The sequence below is a fragment of the Pan troglodytes genome, chromosome X, assembly GCF_028858775.2.
Source record: "Pan troglodytes isolate AG18354 chromosome X, NHGRI_mPanTro3-v2.0_pri, whole genome shotgun sequence".
Taxonomy (NCBI): Eukaryota; Metazoa; Chordata; class Mammalia; order Primates; family Hominidae; genus Pan; species Pan troglodytes.
The window spans coordinates 75,603,767-75,622,084 of NC_072421.2; the positions used below are offsets into that span (position 1 = coordinate 75,603,767).

General features: G+C 41.0%; 1 protein-coding gene and 1 non-coding gene across 3 annotated transcripts in view; one reads left to right on the forward strand and one right to left on the reverse strand.

Annotated features, from left to right (window-relative positions):
• Positions 1-5,127: 5,127 nt before the first annotated feature.
• MAGT1 (magnesium transporter 1) overlaps positions 5,128-18,318 on the reverse strand; it is a 69,359-nt gene continuing 56,168 nt past the window's right edge. For both annotated transcript variants that reach the window (XR_010154703.1, XM_016943659.3), the window contains 2 exons: positions 9,560-9,650; positions 5,128-8,005 (listed from right to left, as the gene is read on the reverse strand). Coding sequence is in view for 1 of the 2 variants with exons in the window: in XM_016943659.3 (XP_016799148.1) it covers positions 7,990-8,005; positions 9,560-9,650 (107 nt within the window). In the remaining variant the exon portion in view is untranslated. The remainder of the gene's footprint in view (positions 8,006-9,559; positions 9,651-18,318) is intronic.
• On the forward strand, positions 16,279-16,381 carry LOC112207126 (U6 spliceosomal RNA). Its single transcript, XR_002941596.1, has one exon. It is a non-coding gene; the product is annotated as a U6 spliceosomal RNA (small nuclear RNA).

Sequence of the window (18,318 nt, forward strand, 5' to 3'; positions counted from 1 at the left end):
TGCTTTCAATTCCTTTGAGCATATACCCTAAAGTGGAATTGGTGGACTCTATGGTAATTTGATTTTTAATTTTTTGAGGCAATTCTAGACTGTTTTCTATGGTGGCTACACCAATTTACATTTCCACCAACGGTACACAAGGGTTACAATTTCTTTATATCCTTGCCAACATTTTTTTGTTTGTTTGTTTTAGAGACAGGTATTGCTCTGTTGCTCAGGCTGGAGTGCAGTGGCGTGATCACAGCTCACTGTAACCTCAAACTCCTGGGCCAAGCGATCCTCCTGCCTCAGCCTCCTGAGTAGCTAGGACTACAGGTGACTGGTTTTTTGATAGTAGCCATCCTAATGGTATGAGGTGGTATCTCATTCTGGTTTTGATTTGCATTTCCCTTATTATTAGTGACAGGCAGTCATAATTAACTCCTTTATTATGCACAGGCCAAGTTGAGAACACAGAGTTTAAGGGATGTACAAACACAAACTTCTGAACAGTAATCTCTAGGTGATTGTTCCTGCCTCTCTTCTAAATAAAAGTCTGTCTCTGTGATGATTTTTTTTATTATTATACTTTAAGTTCTGGGGTACATGTGCAGAACACGCAGGTTTGTTACATAGGTATACATGTGCCATGGTGGTTTGCTGCACCCATCAACCCGTCATCTACATTAGGTATTTCTCCCAATGCTATCCCTCCCCCCACCCCTCACCCCCCAGCAGGCCCCGGTGTGTGATGTTCCCCTCCCTGTGTCCATGTGTTCTCATTGTTCAACTCCCACTTAGCAGTGAGAACATGCAGTGTTTGGTTTTCTGTTCCTGTGTTAGTTTGCTGAGAATGATGGTTTCCAGCTTCATCCATGTCCCTGCAAAGGACATGAACTGATCCTTTTTTATGGCTGCATAGTATTCCATGGTGTATATGTGCCACATTTTCCTTATCTAGTCTATCATTGATGGGCATTTGGGTTAGTTCCAAGTCTTTGCCATTTCTTTAAGAATGTTGAATATTGGCCCCCACTCTCTTCTGGCTTGTAGGGTTTCTGCTGAGAGATCCACTGTTAATCTGATGGGCTTCCCTTTGTGGGTAACCCGACCTTTCTCTCTGGCTGCCCTTAACATTTTTTTCATTTCAACCTTGGTGAATCTGACAATTATGTTTCTTGGGGTTGCTCTTCTCGAGGAATATCTTTGTGGTGTTCTCTGTATTTCCTGAATTTGAATGTTGGTCTGCCTTGCTAGGTTGGGGAAGTTCTCCTGGATAATATCTTGAAGAGTGTTTTCCAACTTGGTTCCATTCTCCCCATCGCTTTCAGGTACAACAATCAAATGTAGATTTGGTCTTTTCACATAGTCCCATATTTCTTGGAGGCTTTGTTCATTTCTTTTCACTCTTTTTTTCTCTAATCTTGTCTTCCTGCTTTATTTCATTGAGTTGATCTTCAATCTCTGATATCCTTTCTTCCACTTGATCGATTCGGCTATTGATACTTGTGTATGCTTCATGAAGTTCTCGTGCTGTGTTTTTCAGCGCCATCAGGTCATTTATGTTCTTCTCTAAACTTGTTATTCTAGTTAGCAATTCGTCTAATCTTGTTTCCAGGTTCGTAGCTTCCTTATATTGGGTTACAACATGCTCCTTTAGCTCGGAAGAGTTTGTCTTTACCTGCCTTCTGAAGCCTACTTCTGTCAATTCATCAAACTCATTCTCCGTCCAGTTTTGTTCCCTTGCTGGTGAGGAGTTGTGACCCTTTGGAAGAGAAGAGGTGTTCTGGTTTTTGGAGTTTTCAGCCTTTTTGCACTGGTTTCTCTCCATCTTTGTGGATTTATCTACCTTTGGTCTTTGATGTTGGTGATGTTGATACTATTCCTTTCTGTTTGTTAGTTTTCCTTCTAACAGTCAGGCCCCTCTGCTGCAGGTCTGCTGGAGTCTGCTGGAGGTCCACTCCACACCCTGCTTGCCTGGGTATCACTAGAGGAGGCTCAGTTGGAAATGCAGGAATCACCTGCCTTCTGCGTTGATCTCGCTGGGAGCTGCAGACCGGAGCTGTTCCTATTTGGCCATCTTGCCAGCTACCTCCCTCTGTGATGACTGAGTGTCAACTTGATTGGATTGAAGGATGCAAAATATTGTTCCTGAGTGTGTCTGTGAGGGTGTTGCCAAAGGAGATTAACATTTGAGTCAGTGACTGGGAGAGGTAGACCCACCCTCAATCTGGGTGGGCACCATTTAATCTGCTCTCAGCATGGCTAGGATAAATGCAGGCGGAACGTGGAAAGACTTCACTTGCTGAGTCTTCTGGCCTTCATCTTTCTCCCGTGCTGGATGCTTCCTGCCCTGGAACATTGGACTCCAAGTTCTTCAGCTTTTAGACTCTTGGACTTACACCAGTGGTTTGCCAGGAGCTGTTGGGCCTTCGGCCACACTGAAGGCTGCACTGTTGGCTTCCCCACTTTTGAGGTTTTGGGACATGGGCTGACTTCCTTGCTCCTCCTCAGCTTGCAGATGGTCTATTGTGGGACTTTGCCTTTTGATTGTGTGAGTCAATATTCCTTAATAAACTCCCCCACTCTTTTTTTTTTTTTGAGACAGAGTCTTGCTCTGCTGCCCAGGCTGGAGTGCAATGGCTCAATCTTGGCTCACTGCAATCTCCGCCCCCTGGGTTCAAGCGATTTCTCCTGCCTCAGCCTCTCCTGTAATCCTGGGATTACAGGTGCATGCCACCATGCCCGGCTAATTTTTGTATTTTTAGTAGAGATAGGGTTTCATGTTGGCCAGGCTGGTGTTGAACTCCTGGCCTCAAAGTGATCCACCCACTTGGGCCTCCCAAAGTGCTGGGATTATAGGTGTGAGCCACTGTGCCCAGCCTAAACTCCCCTTCATATATACATCTATCCTATTAGTTCTGTTCCTCTACAGAACCCTAATATACAGTCTCCCCACCTAAATTCTACATTCACAGATTAAAGGTAGATTAAACTCCTTCCTCTTTAGGAAGTCTGCTCAGCTCCTCTAGGGAAATCTCTCTCTCATTAGGACTCTTCTCCAAGCAATCTAGATGTCAGGAAGCAAACCTAGTGAGCACAAACTATAGCAGGGGTGTCCAATCTTCTGGCTTCCCTGGGCCACATTGGAAGAATTGTCTTGGGCTACCCATAAAGTACCCTAACACTAATGATAGCTGATGGGCTAAAAAATAATCAGAAAAAAACTCATAATGTTTTAATTAAGTTTATGAATTTGTGTTGGGCTGCATTCAAAGCCATCCTGGGTTGCATGCGGCCCATGGGCTGAGGGTTGGATAAGCTTGAACTACAGTATGGTTTCCAAGCGTCAAGGGAGTAATTTGCATCTACACTTGAAATGTAATCCATAGGGAATTTGCAGCTAAAGAGGAAACCTGTAGGTACTTCCCTGGAATAAACTTCAGTAAATTGCTTCACTTTTCTATGGCAGGTTTCTTCAGCAGTCAAAATGAAGGGGCTGATTTAAATGGTATCTAAGATCCTTTTGGCTTTGACTTTCTGTTGTAACAGCATACTATTACAGTTGCTGATCTCATTCTTGCTCAGAATTGGGCAGAACCCATGTAAATCAAGACCTCAAGGTTGGGCGCGGTGGCTCACTCCTGTAATCCCAGCATTTTGGGAGGGCGAGACAGGTGGATCACCTGAGGTCAGGAGTTTGAGACCAGGCTTGTCAACATGGTGAAACCGTCTCTACTAAAAATACAAGAATTAGCCAGGCGTGGGGTGGTGTTTGCCTGTAGTCCAAGCTACTCGGGAGGCTGAGACATGAGAATCGCTTGAACTCGGGAGGTGGAGGCTGCAGGGAGCCGAGACTGCCCCACTGCACTTCAGCCTGGGTGACAATGCGAGACTACTGCGTCTCAAAAAAAAAAAAAAAAATCTTATTAACATATGGGTTCCGATATGGTTTGGATCTTTGTCCCCACCCAAATCTCACATTCAATTGTAATTCCCAATGATGGAGGTGGGGCCTGGTGGGAAATGACTGGATGGGGGGCAGGTTTCTCATGAATGGTTTAGTACCATCCCTTTGGTACTGTCCTTGTGATAGTGAGTTATCGCGAGATCTGGTCATTGAAAAGTGTCTGCCAACTCCCCTCACCTTTTTGCTCCTGCTCTGGCCATGTGATGTGCTTGCTCCCCCTTTGCCTTCCACCATGACTGTAAGTTTCCTGAAGCTTCCCCAAAAGCTGAGCAGATGCCAGCATCATGTTTCCTGTACACCCTGCAGAACTGTGAGCCAATTAAACCTCTTTTCTTTATAAAGTACCCAATCTCAGGTATTTCTTTAGAGCAACGCAATAATGGTCTAATAGAGTTCCAAGTGCATCCTTTCTAAAAAATATTTCAATGCATATTAAGCAATTTGTAGTTATAATGGCCTCCACCAGCATTTCCTAGCTTCTTCAGAAATCTGACTGCAGAATATCCTCCATTTCAATTGATTTTAATTCAGCACCAAATCTGGATATAAAAATAATATCTATTCAAATTTAAGTGCATCTTTAATATTTTGCATAATAGAACAATAGAGCAGGAAGGACTACTAAGGTAATTTAGCCTAATACACTTTACTTAGTATAAAGAAATATGTTCAGAGAGGTTCAGGTGACACCTATGGTCATATAGTTAGACAGAAACAGAGCAAGGGCTAAAAGCCAGATCTCTTTACTTCCTGTGCAGTGTTTCTACTCCATGTTTGCAGAAGAGCTGCTGTCTAGTTTCATATAACTTATAATCTGCCAGGGTAACTTTCAAATCAAGTTTTTATTATCAAAAGGAAATTACCTAGTCAAGGAATGTTCACTGTCTGGGACGAAAGGTAGATCAATTGTTGCAAACAGTCATTTATCTACTCATCTTGGTTGTTTTGACTCACCTAATGGGTAACAACATTAAGAATGAGGGACCATGTATAGATTCCTAGAATAATATATCCCAATCCAGAAATACTTAAAGAAACTGTCCCATCAAACTGTCCTTAGGACAATATGAAATTTAAATTAATTTAATTATAACTTCAAAATGTAAAATCCTAATTTTACAATTCTAGTTTAGTGTTTAAAACTCACTCCTCTTTAGATGGTAATCAAAAACTCAGAATTTAGATTGTAAAAGTTTATTGATATGGTCAAAAAGCAAACAGCCAGACATTTGGTTATCTTTGCCACTACAATGTGTCATTCTGAATTGTATCTTAAAAATGCATAACAAATGATATTTAAACCATTACCAGAAAAGTAAATGAAGAGTCTACTTAAGGCACTTCATATGAAAGCTAATTCAAAATTTTCACAAAAGTAACACTATTTTATAAGTGTAGTAAATTACCTTCTACACATTTTAGCCAGAATGCTGCCTTTCTCCTTACAGAAGAATGTGCTCTTAAAGGGAGAAAAAGCAAATACAAAAAATTGTCATTCTGTCAATGTTCATGACAAATTATCTGTAACTATACAGATTACATGGCAGTAGTATTCCCGTGGTCAATCTGTACAAATCAGGGCATCTTCATACAAGTCTCATAAGAACCACAGCATAGATTTGGCCTGAGACAAGTACAAGAATAGCAGGTAAGGAATTCAGAATCTCACAATTTACAAGTGAGTAATTAACAAAAACTGGCTGCTCCATTAAAAAGTAAAAGGTCAATCATATCCCCTCATCCATGAAATCTAGTAACGAAAAACAAAAAACCCACATAAAATATTTCTTCTGAGGCTACTGTATCCATCTCTTTCTGCAAACCACATGGCAGGGTTATTAGAAGGTAAATGGCAGGTGGCAGTCATAGTATCTTTTTAATGTAATACTTGTAATATTTCCTTAAAATTATTTTTTCACAATTACAATTATCCTATTTCCACAATAGTGGCATTTCAGGTTACTCTTCATAACTATGGGGGAGGTTATAGTTAGATATAATGATAACCATGAAAACATTCTTCACAGAAATTTGGTTAGCACATATGGTTATTTCTACTGACAGAAAACAAAAGACAAAATAAAAAAAATCCCTTCAAATTGGTACTTTGTTTCTCCACCTAAAGGAAGAGAATAAAGACTAAAATAACAGCAAAACATAGAACAGCTTTCGAGAAATGCTTAATTTCTATATACAGGCATCAGCTCAATATTTTATGATTTCCCTTTCCCATTCTAAGGGAGTCCTTTTCTTTCTTTCTTTCTTTTTTTTTTTTTTTTGAGATGGAGTCTCGCTCTGTTGCCAGGCTGGAGTGCAGTGGTGTGATCTTGGCTCACTGAAACCTCCATCTCCTGAGTTCAAGTGATTCTCATGCCTCAGCCTCCTGTGTAGCTGGGATTACAGGCTCCTGCCACCACACCCAGCTAATTTTTATATTTTTAGTAGAGATGGGGTTTCACCATGTTGGCCAGGATGGTCTCGAACTCCTCACCTCGTGATCTGCCTGCCTTGGCCTCCCAAAGTGCTGAGATTACAGGCGTAAGTCACTGCGCCTGGCCAGGGAGTCCTTTTCTAACTGAGCCTATTTTTCTCTTAGGTACAAATGGAATAAGTGACAAACTCTAATTTGTAGAAACATTTTAGGCCATGTATAAGTTACACTGATTTTAGCACTAAGCTATATTTTTATCACAGATGGGTCACCTTAAAAGAAAACTAAGGAGATGGAATGAATCTGAAATCTTTCTAAATACAAGGTAGTTAACACCATACTCAAGCAGAAATCATAATCCTGTATTTAGAGATACTTTTTTTTGAGACAGAGTCTCACTCTATCACTCAGGCTGGAGCACAGTAGCGTGATCTCGGCTCACTGCAATCTCCGCCTCCCAGGTATTAAGCAAGTCTCGTGCCTCAGCCTCCCAAGTAGCTAGGATTATAGGCATGAGCCACCAAGCCCAGCTAATTTTCATATTTTTAGTAGAGACGGGGTTTTGCCTTGTTGGCCAGGCTGGTCTCTAACTCCTGGCCTCAAGCAATCCACCTGCCTCGGCCTCCCAATAGATGTCTTTTCATGTTCACAGCTATGGAGAAGCATAGACATTGCTGGTGTGGTAGCTCACACATGTCATCCTCGCACTTTGGGAGACCGAGGCGGGCGGATCACTTGAGCCCAGGAGTTCAAGACCAGCCTGGACAACTTGGCGAAACCCTGTCTCTACTAAAAACACAAAAATTAGCCTGGCATGGCGGTGCACACCTGTAAATCCCAGCTACTTGGGAAGCTGTGACAGGAGAATCGCTTAAATCTGGGAGGCAGAGTTTGCAGTCAGCCGAGCTCACGCCACTGCACTCCAGCCTGTGTGACACAGCGAGAACCTGTCTCAAAAAAACAACAAAACAAAAACAATCATAGACAGCACTGTATTTCAGTAGGAAATATGCAAGGAGGAGGAGAAACGACTGTCTTTCTGAGGGCTAGACGTGTGCTCTGAAGAATGGTGTTCCATTTTCAGAAGGCCACATGACACACATAATTTCTCTACTCAAAAGGAAAGATGCGTAAAGTATACACATCCACACAAAGATGGAGAAGCTAAGAATGAATTCCTAATGTAGTTATCTGTAACAGGCATATGTGGGAACACCTAGTCAGGACTTACTTTCCCCATCTTTGGATAAGGCAATATAAAATCAGATGACCAAGTTAACTAAAGTAGTTTTGAGCTTTGTTCTAACTAAAACAAAGTAGTAGTTTTACAATTTTTATAATATACTTAATTCTACTAAATTAAATGTTCCATAAAGTTCACTGGGAAGAGAAGGTTAAGAGGATAATCATTTTTAAATACCTCAGATTTTGACAGAGGATTGCTTGTTAAGGCACTACACATCTTCTTTGGTTAAATGATTAACTATTTAAATCACTTGAAAAAAAGAGGTAATACAAAATATACAAGTTGCATTCTTCTTTTCAAACACACACGATTTTCGTTTTTCAATTTCCAGTACTCCAGTGTCTATATATCTCTGGGACCTTTTTAACTCATCAGAAAGCTGAAACAAAAATATATTCCAATCTATTAGTCTCTGAAAGAAAAGTAGGCTTTACTTTTAATCAATAAGCAGTATGTTGGTTTTAACAGATAAAAGAGCATTTTGGTACGTACATGATAATCTTTGGGTATCAATAACAAAAAGTGAGAAACACTGAGAGACCCGTTAGTCTTATGACAAAAGGAAATAGAATAACCTCAAGTTAAAATATCTCCTGAATAGAGACACTAATTAATAATTTTATTTTTTCATTTTTTTAGAGATGGGGTCTCACTGTGTTGCCCAGTCTGGTCTGGGACTCCCACGCTCAAGTGATCATTCTGTCTTAGCCTTCTGAGTAGCTGGGACTACAGGCACACGACATTGCTATTGAATCAACTCTGCTGATCAAATAATTAACAGAAGTCCCAGCAAAATTACCCTCACATCTCAATTAGTATTCTGTAGAGGATAAATTATTATAATTATTATTTTTGAGATGGGGTCTCACTCTATTACTCAGACTGGAGTGCAGTGGCACTCTATTTCTTTAAAAAAAGTAGAGGCGAGAAGAAGTTTTTAACATTAAAAAAAATCATTTCTTCTTCAAAAGGAAGTATAATATGCAGACAAGGAGCTATGTGAATAGATAATGGCATAAAATGTTCTAATCATTATGTATTATAGAGATTTCTAGAATAAATTAGGTATGGCAAAATAAATCTAAAAGATGTTCCTGAGAAATCACATACTAATATTGTCCATTATACTATAATTAATTTTTATATGGGAACATATCTGAATTACAGCTGTTTGGGCATGGTGGCTGGCTAATGCCTATAATCCCAGCCCTCTGGGAGGCTGAGCAGGAGACTCGCTTGATGCCAGAAGTTCAAGACCAGCCTGGGTAACATAGCAAGACCCTGTCTTTACAAAAAATAAAAATATTAGCTGGGTGTGGTCATGTGCAGCTGTAGTCCTAGCCTCTTGGGAAGCTGAGGTGAAATGATGGCTTGAGCTCAGGAGTTCAAGGTTACAATGAGCTATGAACACGCCATTACACTTCAGCCTGAGTGACAGAGTGAGACCCTGTCTCTGAAAATAAATGAATAGGCCGGGCTCAGTGGCTCATGCCTATAATCCCAGCACTTTGGGAGGATGAGGCGGGTGGATCACTTGAGGTCAGGAGTCCAAGACCTGATCAACATGGTGAAACCCCGTTTCTACTAAAAATACAAAATTAGCCGGGCATGCTGGCACACGCCTGTAATCGCAACTACTTGGGAGGCTGAGGCAGGAGAATCGCTTGAACCTGGGAGGCAGAGGTTGCAGTGAGCCGAGATTGCGCCATTGCACTCCAGTCTGGGCAACAAGAGCAAAACTCCATCTCAAAAATAAATAAATAAATAATAAATAAATAAATAGATGAATAAATAAAAATAAAGCCTATGTCTTTCCTTTATAAGCTAAAATAGTTTGGAAGCAAAGCAAAAAGAAGGATATTATAAAGCAATATCAACTCTAATCATTCCAGGTATTGGTAATCACTGTATAAACAAAAAATAAGAATCATACCTGTATGGGTAGCCATGATATTTAGATCTAAAAATAGAGAGCATCCAACTGAAGAATAATACAACAAGTCCAATACCAGCCACACACATTACTGCAGAAAAATAAAAGGAGAGTAAAATGAGCAGGTTGAGTATAATAAATAACCATGGCAGTCTATACTTTCTTTTTTTATTTTATTTTATTTTATTTTATTTTTGAGACGGAGTCTCGCTCTTTCGCCCAGGCCGGAGTGCAGTGGCGCGATCTCGGCTCACTGCAAGCTCTGCCTCCTGGGTTCATGCCATTCTCCCACCTCAGCCTCCAGGGTAGTTGGGACTACAGGCGCCCGCCACTGCGCCCAGCTAATTTTTTGTATTTTTAGTAGAGACGGGGTTTCACCTTGTTGGCCAGGATGGTCTCGATCTCCTGACCTCATGAGCCGCCTACCTCGGCCTCCCAAAGTGCTGGGATTACAGGCGTGAGCCACCATGCCTGGCCTGGCAGTCTATACTTTCAGAGAGTGAAAAGGAAGGGGTATACATTATTGATAAATCTCAACTTTTCAACAATTTTCATCCCTATTTCTTAATCTTCAGGAATCTGCCCTCCCCTTTAATTTGCTCCATTGCAATGTAATAGAGTAACTCCTTTATATAATTATGCAATTCAAATGTATGAAATAATGAATTCCTTTAAAGCCATCACACTGAAAGGTTTACTGTTAGAAACACTGTTACTATCGACAAGAAAATCACCCATTTGGTTTTTTGGTTTTCTTTTTTTTTTTTTGAGTCAGGGTCTTGCTCTGTTGCCCAGGCTGAAGTGCAGTGGCACAATCACAGCTCACTGCAGTCTCAACCTCCTGGGCTCAAGCAATCCTCCCACTACAGCCTCTTGAGTAGCTGGGACTACAGATGTGTGCCACCATGCCTGGCTAATTTTTTAATTTTTTTGAGAAGACGGTGTCTCACTACATTGCCCAGGCTGGTGTTGATCTCCTGGGCTCAAGTGATCTTCCCGCTTCAGCCTCCCAAAGAGCTGGGATTACAGGCATGAGCCACTGTGCCCGGCTTACTTATTTATTGAACTTTAAAACCCCTAAAAGTGGCCTTGTAGTATTATTGATAAACATTAACTTAGACATCTGATGACTTCATTGTGATAGCCTCACTTGAAAGTACTTTATTCATGCACAGATAACTACACAGCCTTATATATGTAACTCAATAAACATGGATTTCTTATTTGAATGAGAAAAAAAATCTGATCCCTAGCCCTAGATTCATAGCTCTCTCCACTAATCCCACATGTCATGTCCTACATTAGCACAGCAGTTATTAAAGTGAACTACAAATACTAATCCCCAAATGCCCAAGTATGGATTGTCATGATTTGAAGCTCTTTCAATCCCCGGACTAAAAATGGCTAAGAACTATAGAGATAGGGATGTAGGGAAGCATGTGTCCAACAGCAAAGGAAGCTCTAGGGCAGGGGTGTCCAATCTTTTGGCTTCCCAGGGCCGCACTGGAAGAAGAGCTGTCCTGGGCCACAAATAAAATACACTAACACTAATGATAGCTGATAAGCTGAAAAAAAAAAAATTGCAGAAAAAAACCCTCATAATGTTTTAAGGAAGTTGACAAATTTGTGTTGGGCCGCATGTGGCCCACAGACTGGACAAGTTTGTTCTAGGGTAACATACTTAGTGACTGATAAGAAAATCAATTTTCGGCCGGGCGCTGTGGCTCATGCCTGTAACCCCAGCACTCTGGGAGCCCAAGGCGGGTGGATCACGAGGTCAGGAGTTCAAGACCAGCCTGGCCAAGATGATGAAGCCCCATCTCTACTAAAAACTACAAAAAAAATTAGCCAGACGTGGCGGCAGGCACCTGTAATCCCAGCTACTCGGGAGGCTGAGGCAGGATAATCGCTTGAACCCAGGTGGCAAAGCTTGCAGTGAACCAAGATCGCGCCACTGCACTCCAGCCTAGGCGAAAAAGCGAGCCTCTGTCTCAAAAAAAAAAAAAGAAAAGAAAAGAAAAGAAAATCAACTTTCAGTTTTGTTTTACTTATGGAACAATTCTTTTGCCTTTTCTAATTGTTACACAATATGACTAGGGCTTAATGTGTAAATGTTAAACAATATTTCTCTTTCTTTTCTAATTTACAAAAAAGAAGTGCAGCTTGCTGCCAATGCTCATTTAATTTTATATAATCACGCTCTTTGAGGCTGAAGTAAATCTGACTGATTTTCAATGTGAAAATAAAACAAAAACTGTTGTTGGAGTTATTACTAAACAGAACTAACATCAGAATCGTCTGAATCATCAGAATAGTCTATTTCAGAAAAATTGAATCCATCAAATGAATCTTTGGCCAACAACTGTTCAAGAATGGTGTAAACATTACACGTGGAATGCTACATTTTCTAGGATTTGACATTTTCAGTGATCAAGAATTACTATATTTTGTAAATGGAAATACCACTATAATGGAAATACAAATGGACTGATGTCTAGTATATTAGTATATTATTCTATTTACAGCACTCTGTTTTCAGTAGTGGTAATGGATCACTTGAACCCAGTGATATCTAACATATCAATTTTGTTTCCAAAGCTGATATACTAGAGTGGATGTGAAAACAATAATTAAAGCACGATATTTTGTGGCAGAGTTATCTCAGGGTAAACACTGCAGCCACAAGCACTGCCAGTGAGTATTCTCGGGGCAAATGGGAAAAGGGTTAACTTAACCAAAGAAGTGAAAGAACTCTATGATGAAAACTATAAAACACTGCTGAAAGAAATTGAAGAGGACATCGAAAAATGGAAAGATGTTCCATGTTCATGGATTAGAAGAATGGATGTTGTTAAAATGTCCATACTATCTAAAGCAATCTATAGATTCAATGCAATCCTTATTAAAATACCAATGACGACTTCACAGAAATAGAAAAAACAAAATTTATATGAAATCACAAAAGACCAATGATAGTCAAAGCTATCCTAAGCAAAAAGAACAAAACTGGAGGAATCATATTACTTGACTTCAAATTATACTATAGAGTTATAGTAACCAAAACAGCATAGTACTGGCATAAAAACAGACATACAGACCAGTGGGACAGAAGACAACTCAGAAACAAACCCATACACCTACAGTGAACTCATTTTCAACAAAGGTGCCAAGAACATCCACTGGAGAAAACACAGTCTCTTCAATAAAAGGTGCCAGGAGAACTGGATATCCATAGGCAGAACAAAACTAGACCCCTATCTCTTGCCATATAGGAAAATCAAGTCAAAATGGATTAAAGACTTAAATCTAAGACCGTACACCATATATATATATATACGCATATATGTGTATATATATATGTATATATATACGCATATATGTATATATATATGTATATATATATGTGTATATATACACACACACACACATATATATATACACACACACACACACATAAATAAAAGACAAGAGTCTTGCTCTGTTGCTCAGGCTGGAGTGCAGTGGCATGATCTTGGCTCACTGCAACCTCCACTTCCTGGGCCAAGCAATCCTCCTGCCTCAGCCTCCCAAGTAGCTGGGACTACAGGCACACACCACCACACCCGGCTAATTTTTGTATTTTTAGTAGAGACAGGGTTTCACCATGTTGGCCAGGCTGGTCTCGAACTCCTGGCCTCAAGTGATCTGCCCGTCTTGGCCTCCCAAAGCATTGGGATTACAGGTGTGAGCCACTGTGCCTGGCCTAAGACTGCAAACTATTAATATGAAACAACTATAAGAAAACACTGGGGAAACTCTCCAGGACATTAGTCTGGGCAAAAATTTCTTGAGTAATACCCCAGAAGCACAGGCAACCAAAGCAAAAATAGACAAATGAGATCACATCAAGTTTAAAAGCTTCTGCAGAGCAAAGGATACAATCGACAAAGTGAGGAGTCAATCCACAGAATGGGAGAAAATATTTGCACAGTACCCATGTGACAAAGGGTTAATAACCAGAATATAAAAGGAGCTCAAACAACTCTACAGGAAAAAAACTAATGATCTGATCGAAAAAACATAAAATCTTTTTTTTTTTTTTTTTGAGACGGAGTCTTGCTCTGTCGCCCAGGCTGGAGTGCAGTGGTGTGATCTCAGCTCACTGCAAGCTCCACCTCCCGGGTTCACGCCATTCTCCTGCCTCAGCCTCCCAAGTAGCTGGGACTACAGGTGCCTGCCACCATGCCCAGCTAATTTTTTTGTATTTTTTTTCAGTAGAGATGGGGTTTCACTGTGTTAGCCAGGATGGTCTCGATCTCCTGACCTCATGATCCACCCGCCTCGGCCTCCCAAAGTGCTGGGATTACAGGCGTGAGCCACCACAAAAAAAGAAAATATTTCAATAGACGTTTCTCAAAAGAAGACATACAAATGGCAAGTAGGCATAAAAAAACTACTCAACATCAATGATCATCAGAGAAATGCAAATAAAAATTGCAATGAGATATCTATCATCTCACCCCAGATAAAATGGCTTATATCCAAAAGACAAGCAATAATAAATGCTGGCGAGGATGTGGAAAAAAGGGAACCCTTGTACACTGTTGTACACTGTTGGGGGGAATGTAAGTTAGTATAACCACTAAGGAGAACAGTTTGGAGGTTCCTCAAAAAACTAAAAATTGAACCACCATATGATCCAGCAATCCCACTGCTTGGGTATACACCCACAGAAAAATAAATCAGTATACCAAAGAGATATCTGTACTCCCATGTTTGTTGTAGCACTGTTCCCAATAGCCAACATTTGGAAGCAACCTAAATGTCCATCAACAGATGAATGGATAAAGAAAACGTGGTACATATATACAATGGAGTACTATTCAGTCATTAAAAAAATAAGATCCTGGCCGGGCGCGGTGGCTCACGCCTGTAATCCCAGCACTTTGGGAGGCCGAGGCAGGCGGATCACGAGGTCAGGAGATCGAGACCATCCTGGCTAACACGGTGAAACCCCGTCTCTACTAAAAATACAAAAAATTAGCCGGGCGTGGTAGCGGGCGCCTGTAGTCCCAGCTACTCGGGAGGCTGAGGCAGGAGAATGGCGTGAACCCGGGAGGCGGAGCTTGCAGTGAGCCGAGATCGCGCCACTGCACTCCAGCCTGGGTGACAGAGCGAGACTCCGTCTCAAAAAAAAAAAAGAAAAAAAAAAAAAAATCCTGTCACTTGCAACAACATGGAACTGGAAATCATTATTATTATTATTGTTGAGATGGAGTCTCGCTCTGTCACCCAGGCTGGAGTGCAGTGGCACCAGCTTGGCTCACTTCAACCTCTGCCTTCCAGGTTCAAACAATTCTCCTGCCTCAGCCTCCTGAGTAGCTGGGATTACAGGTGTGCACCACTACGCCCAGCTAATTTTTGTATTTTAGTAGATACGGGGTTTTACCACGTTGGCCAGGGTACTCTAGAACTTCTGACCTCAAATAATCTGCCCCCCTTGGTCTCCCAAAGTGCTGGGATTACAGGAGTGAGCCACCATGCCCAGCCTTGGAAGTCATTAAGTGAAACAATTCAGGTACAGAAAAAAAAAATCACATGTTCTCACTTATTTGTGGGATCAAAAAATGAAAACAATTGAAGTCATGGACACAGAGAGTAGAAGGATGGTTACCAGAGGCTGGGAACGGTAGTTGGGGAATGCCGGGGGAAGTACGGATGGCTAATGGGTACAAAAAAAAATAGAATAAATAAGACCTACTATTTGATAGCACAACAGGATAACTATAGTCAATAACAATTTAATTGTACATTTTAAAATAACTAAAAAAGTATAATTGGATTGTTTATGACACAAAGGGTAAATACTTGAAGGATGGATACTGGAGTCTCCGTCATGTGACTATTACACATTGCATGCCTATATATCAAAACATCTCATGTATCCCATAAATATATACACCTACTATGTACCCACAAAAATTAAAAATAAAATACTTTTTCTGAGTATTAACACATGCTCAGTGTAGACAAGTTAGCCTTTTATTCTCTAAGAAAATGTACTCATAGACTGCGTGTGATGGCTCACGCCTGTAAATCACAGCATTTGGGGAGGCCAAGGCAGAAGGATTGCTTGAGCCCAGGAGTTCAAAACCAGCCTGGACAATGTAGCGAGGCCCCATCTCTACAAAAAATTACCCAGGTGTGGCAATGCATGTCTGTAGTCCCACCTACTAGGAAGGCTGAGGTGGGAGGATCACCTGAGCCAGGGAGGTCAAGGCTGCAGTGAGTTATGATCTCTCCACAGCACTCCAGCCTGGGCGACAGAGTGAGACCCTGTCTCAGATTTAAAAAAAAGAAAAAGAAAATGTGCACATACATATATACAGCATCACTCTGTATATATTTGTATCCTCCTCTTTTCATATATCTAAAAGTGCTTAGAGCAGTTCCCAGAACATGCTAAAGAAACGTCTATTAATTTGTGATCATTTTGTTAGGTAAGAAACTTAGGAGATCAAATTGTGACTATTTCAGTATATGTTGCCAAAATGTTTAATAATTTAAGTTCATGTCAGTAATGTACTTTGATGGCCTTTTCCCAAGAATAAACACTGAAATAGGCAATTTTTAAACAGTCAGGCAAAGTCTACAGCCATAGCACCCTGAACGTGCCTGATCTCGTAAAAAGTCAGGCAGTGAAAGGACATATACTGACTGGATTAAAAACTGTAAAATGCTTACTTTGGCAGCAAATATACTAAAACTGGAATCATACAGAGAAGATTAGCATGGCCCCTGTGCAAGGATGACATGCAAATTCGTGAAGTGTTCCATATTTTTTTAAAAAAATTTAAAAAACTGATACATTAATTATTTTTCTAACACGTAAAAATTCATTTTTTTAGAGATTGAGTCTCGCTCTGCTGCCCAGACTGAAGTGCAGTGGTGTGATCATAGCTCACTGCAGCCTCTAACTCCTGGCCTCAAGCCATCCTCCTGTCCCAGCCTCACAAGTAGCTGGGACTACAAGTGCGTTGTACCACATCCAGCTAAAAAAAATCTATTTTAATTGAGCAAAACAAGTATTTCTCAAATTTTAAGTTCAGTATCTTCATCTTTTTTCTAGAAGTTAAAGTAAATATTAGACTTTATTTAGGTAGGGTAATTTTTATGACATTTAACTTTTTTATTTATTTATTTATTTTGAGATGAAATCTAACTCCGTCGCCCAGGCTGGAGTGCAGTAGCGCGATCTCGGCTCACTGCAACTTCCGCCTCCTGGGTTCAAGTGATTCTCATGCCTCAAACTCCCGAGTAGCTGGGATTACAGGCACGTGACACCATGCCTGGCTAATTTTTGCTTTTTTAGAGACGGGGTTTCGCCATGTTGGCCAGGCTAGTCTCGAACTCCTGACCTCAGGTGATCCACCTGCCTTGGCTTCCCAAGTGTTGGGATTTACAGGTGTGAGTCACCACGCCTGGTTGACATTTAACTTTTTAATCAGAAAAGGAAAATCTTGACTTATTTCATGAAAGCAAAACCAAATTACATTGTTAGATTCTCTCTGCAACAGATAACAATGTGTGAATATTCTAATATATAAAAAGTTCATGCAGGCTGGGCATGGTGGCTCACGCCTGTAATCTTAGCACTTTGGGAGGCCACAGTGGGAAAGGTTGCTTGAGCACAGGAGATACAGACCAACCTCGGCAATAAAGTGAGACCCCATCTCTACAAAAAATAAAATAAAATTAACTGGGAGTGGTGGCATGAGCCTGTGGTCATAGCTACCTGGGAAGCTGAGGCAGTAGGACTGCTGGAGCCCAGGAGTTCGAGGCTACAGTGAGTCATTATTGTGGCACTGCACTCCAGCCTGGGCAACAGAGTAAGGCATGGCCTTAAAAAAAAAAAAAAAATGTCCAGCTGAGCACGGTGGCTCACGCCTATAATCCCAGAACTTTAGGAGGCTGAGGCAGGCACATCATGAGGTCAGGAGTTCGAGACCAGCCTGGCCAACATGGTGAAATCCCGTCTCTACTAAAAATACAAAAATTAGCTGGGTGTGGTGACGTGCACCTGTAATCCCAGCTACATGGGAGGCTGAGGCAGGAGAATTGCTTAAACCCAGGAGGCGGAGGTTGCAGTAAGCCAAGATCGCACCACTGCACTCCAGCCTGGGAGACAGAGCAAGACTTCGTCTTGAAAAAAAAAAAAAAAAAAATTCCTTGCAAACCAAATAAAAGGGCTAAGACTCTAACAGATAAACGGCAAAAGACAAAAGGACAATTTATAGAAGGAAAAACATAAACACAAATGACTAATAAACATTTAGGAAAATATTTGACCTTATAAAAATAAAAGGAGTACAAAATAATACATTTCCACCTTATCTGATTGGCAAATATATATGTATCTATAAAACAGATACATATTAATGAGATTAATGCTGATAAAATTACAATGAAATGGCTGGGCACAGTGGTTCATGCCTGTAACCCCAGCACTTTGGGAGGCCGAGGCGGGCGGATCACGAGGTCAGGAGATCAAGACCATCCTGGCTAACATAGTGAAACCTCATCTCTACTAAAAATACAAAAAAATTAGCCGGGCATGGTGGCGGGTGCCTGTAGTCCTAGCTACTCGGGAGACTGAGGCAGGAGAATGGGGTGAACCTGGGAGGCAGAGCTTGCAGTGAGCTGAGATCGCGCCACCGCACTCCAGCCTGGGCGACAGAGCAAGACTCTGTCTTAACAACAACAACAACAAAAAAACCAAT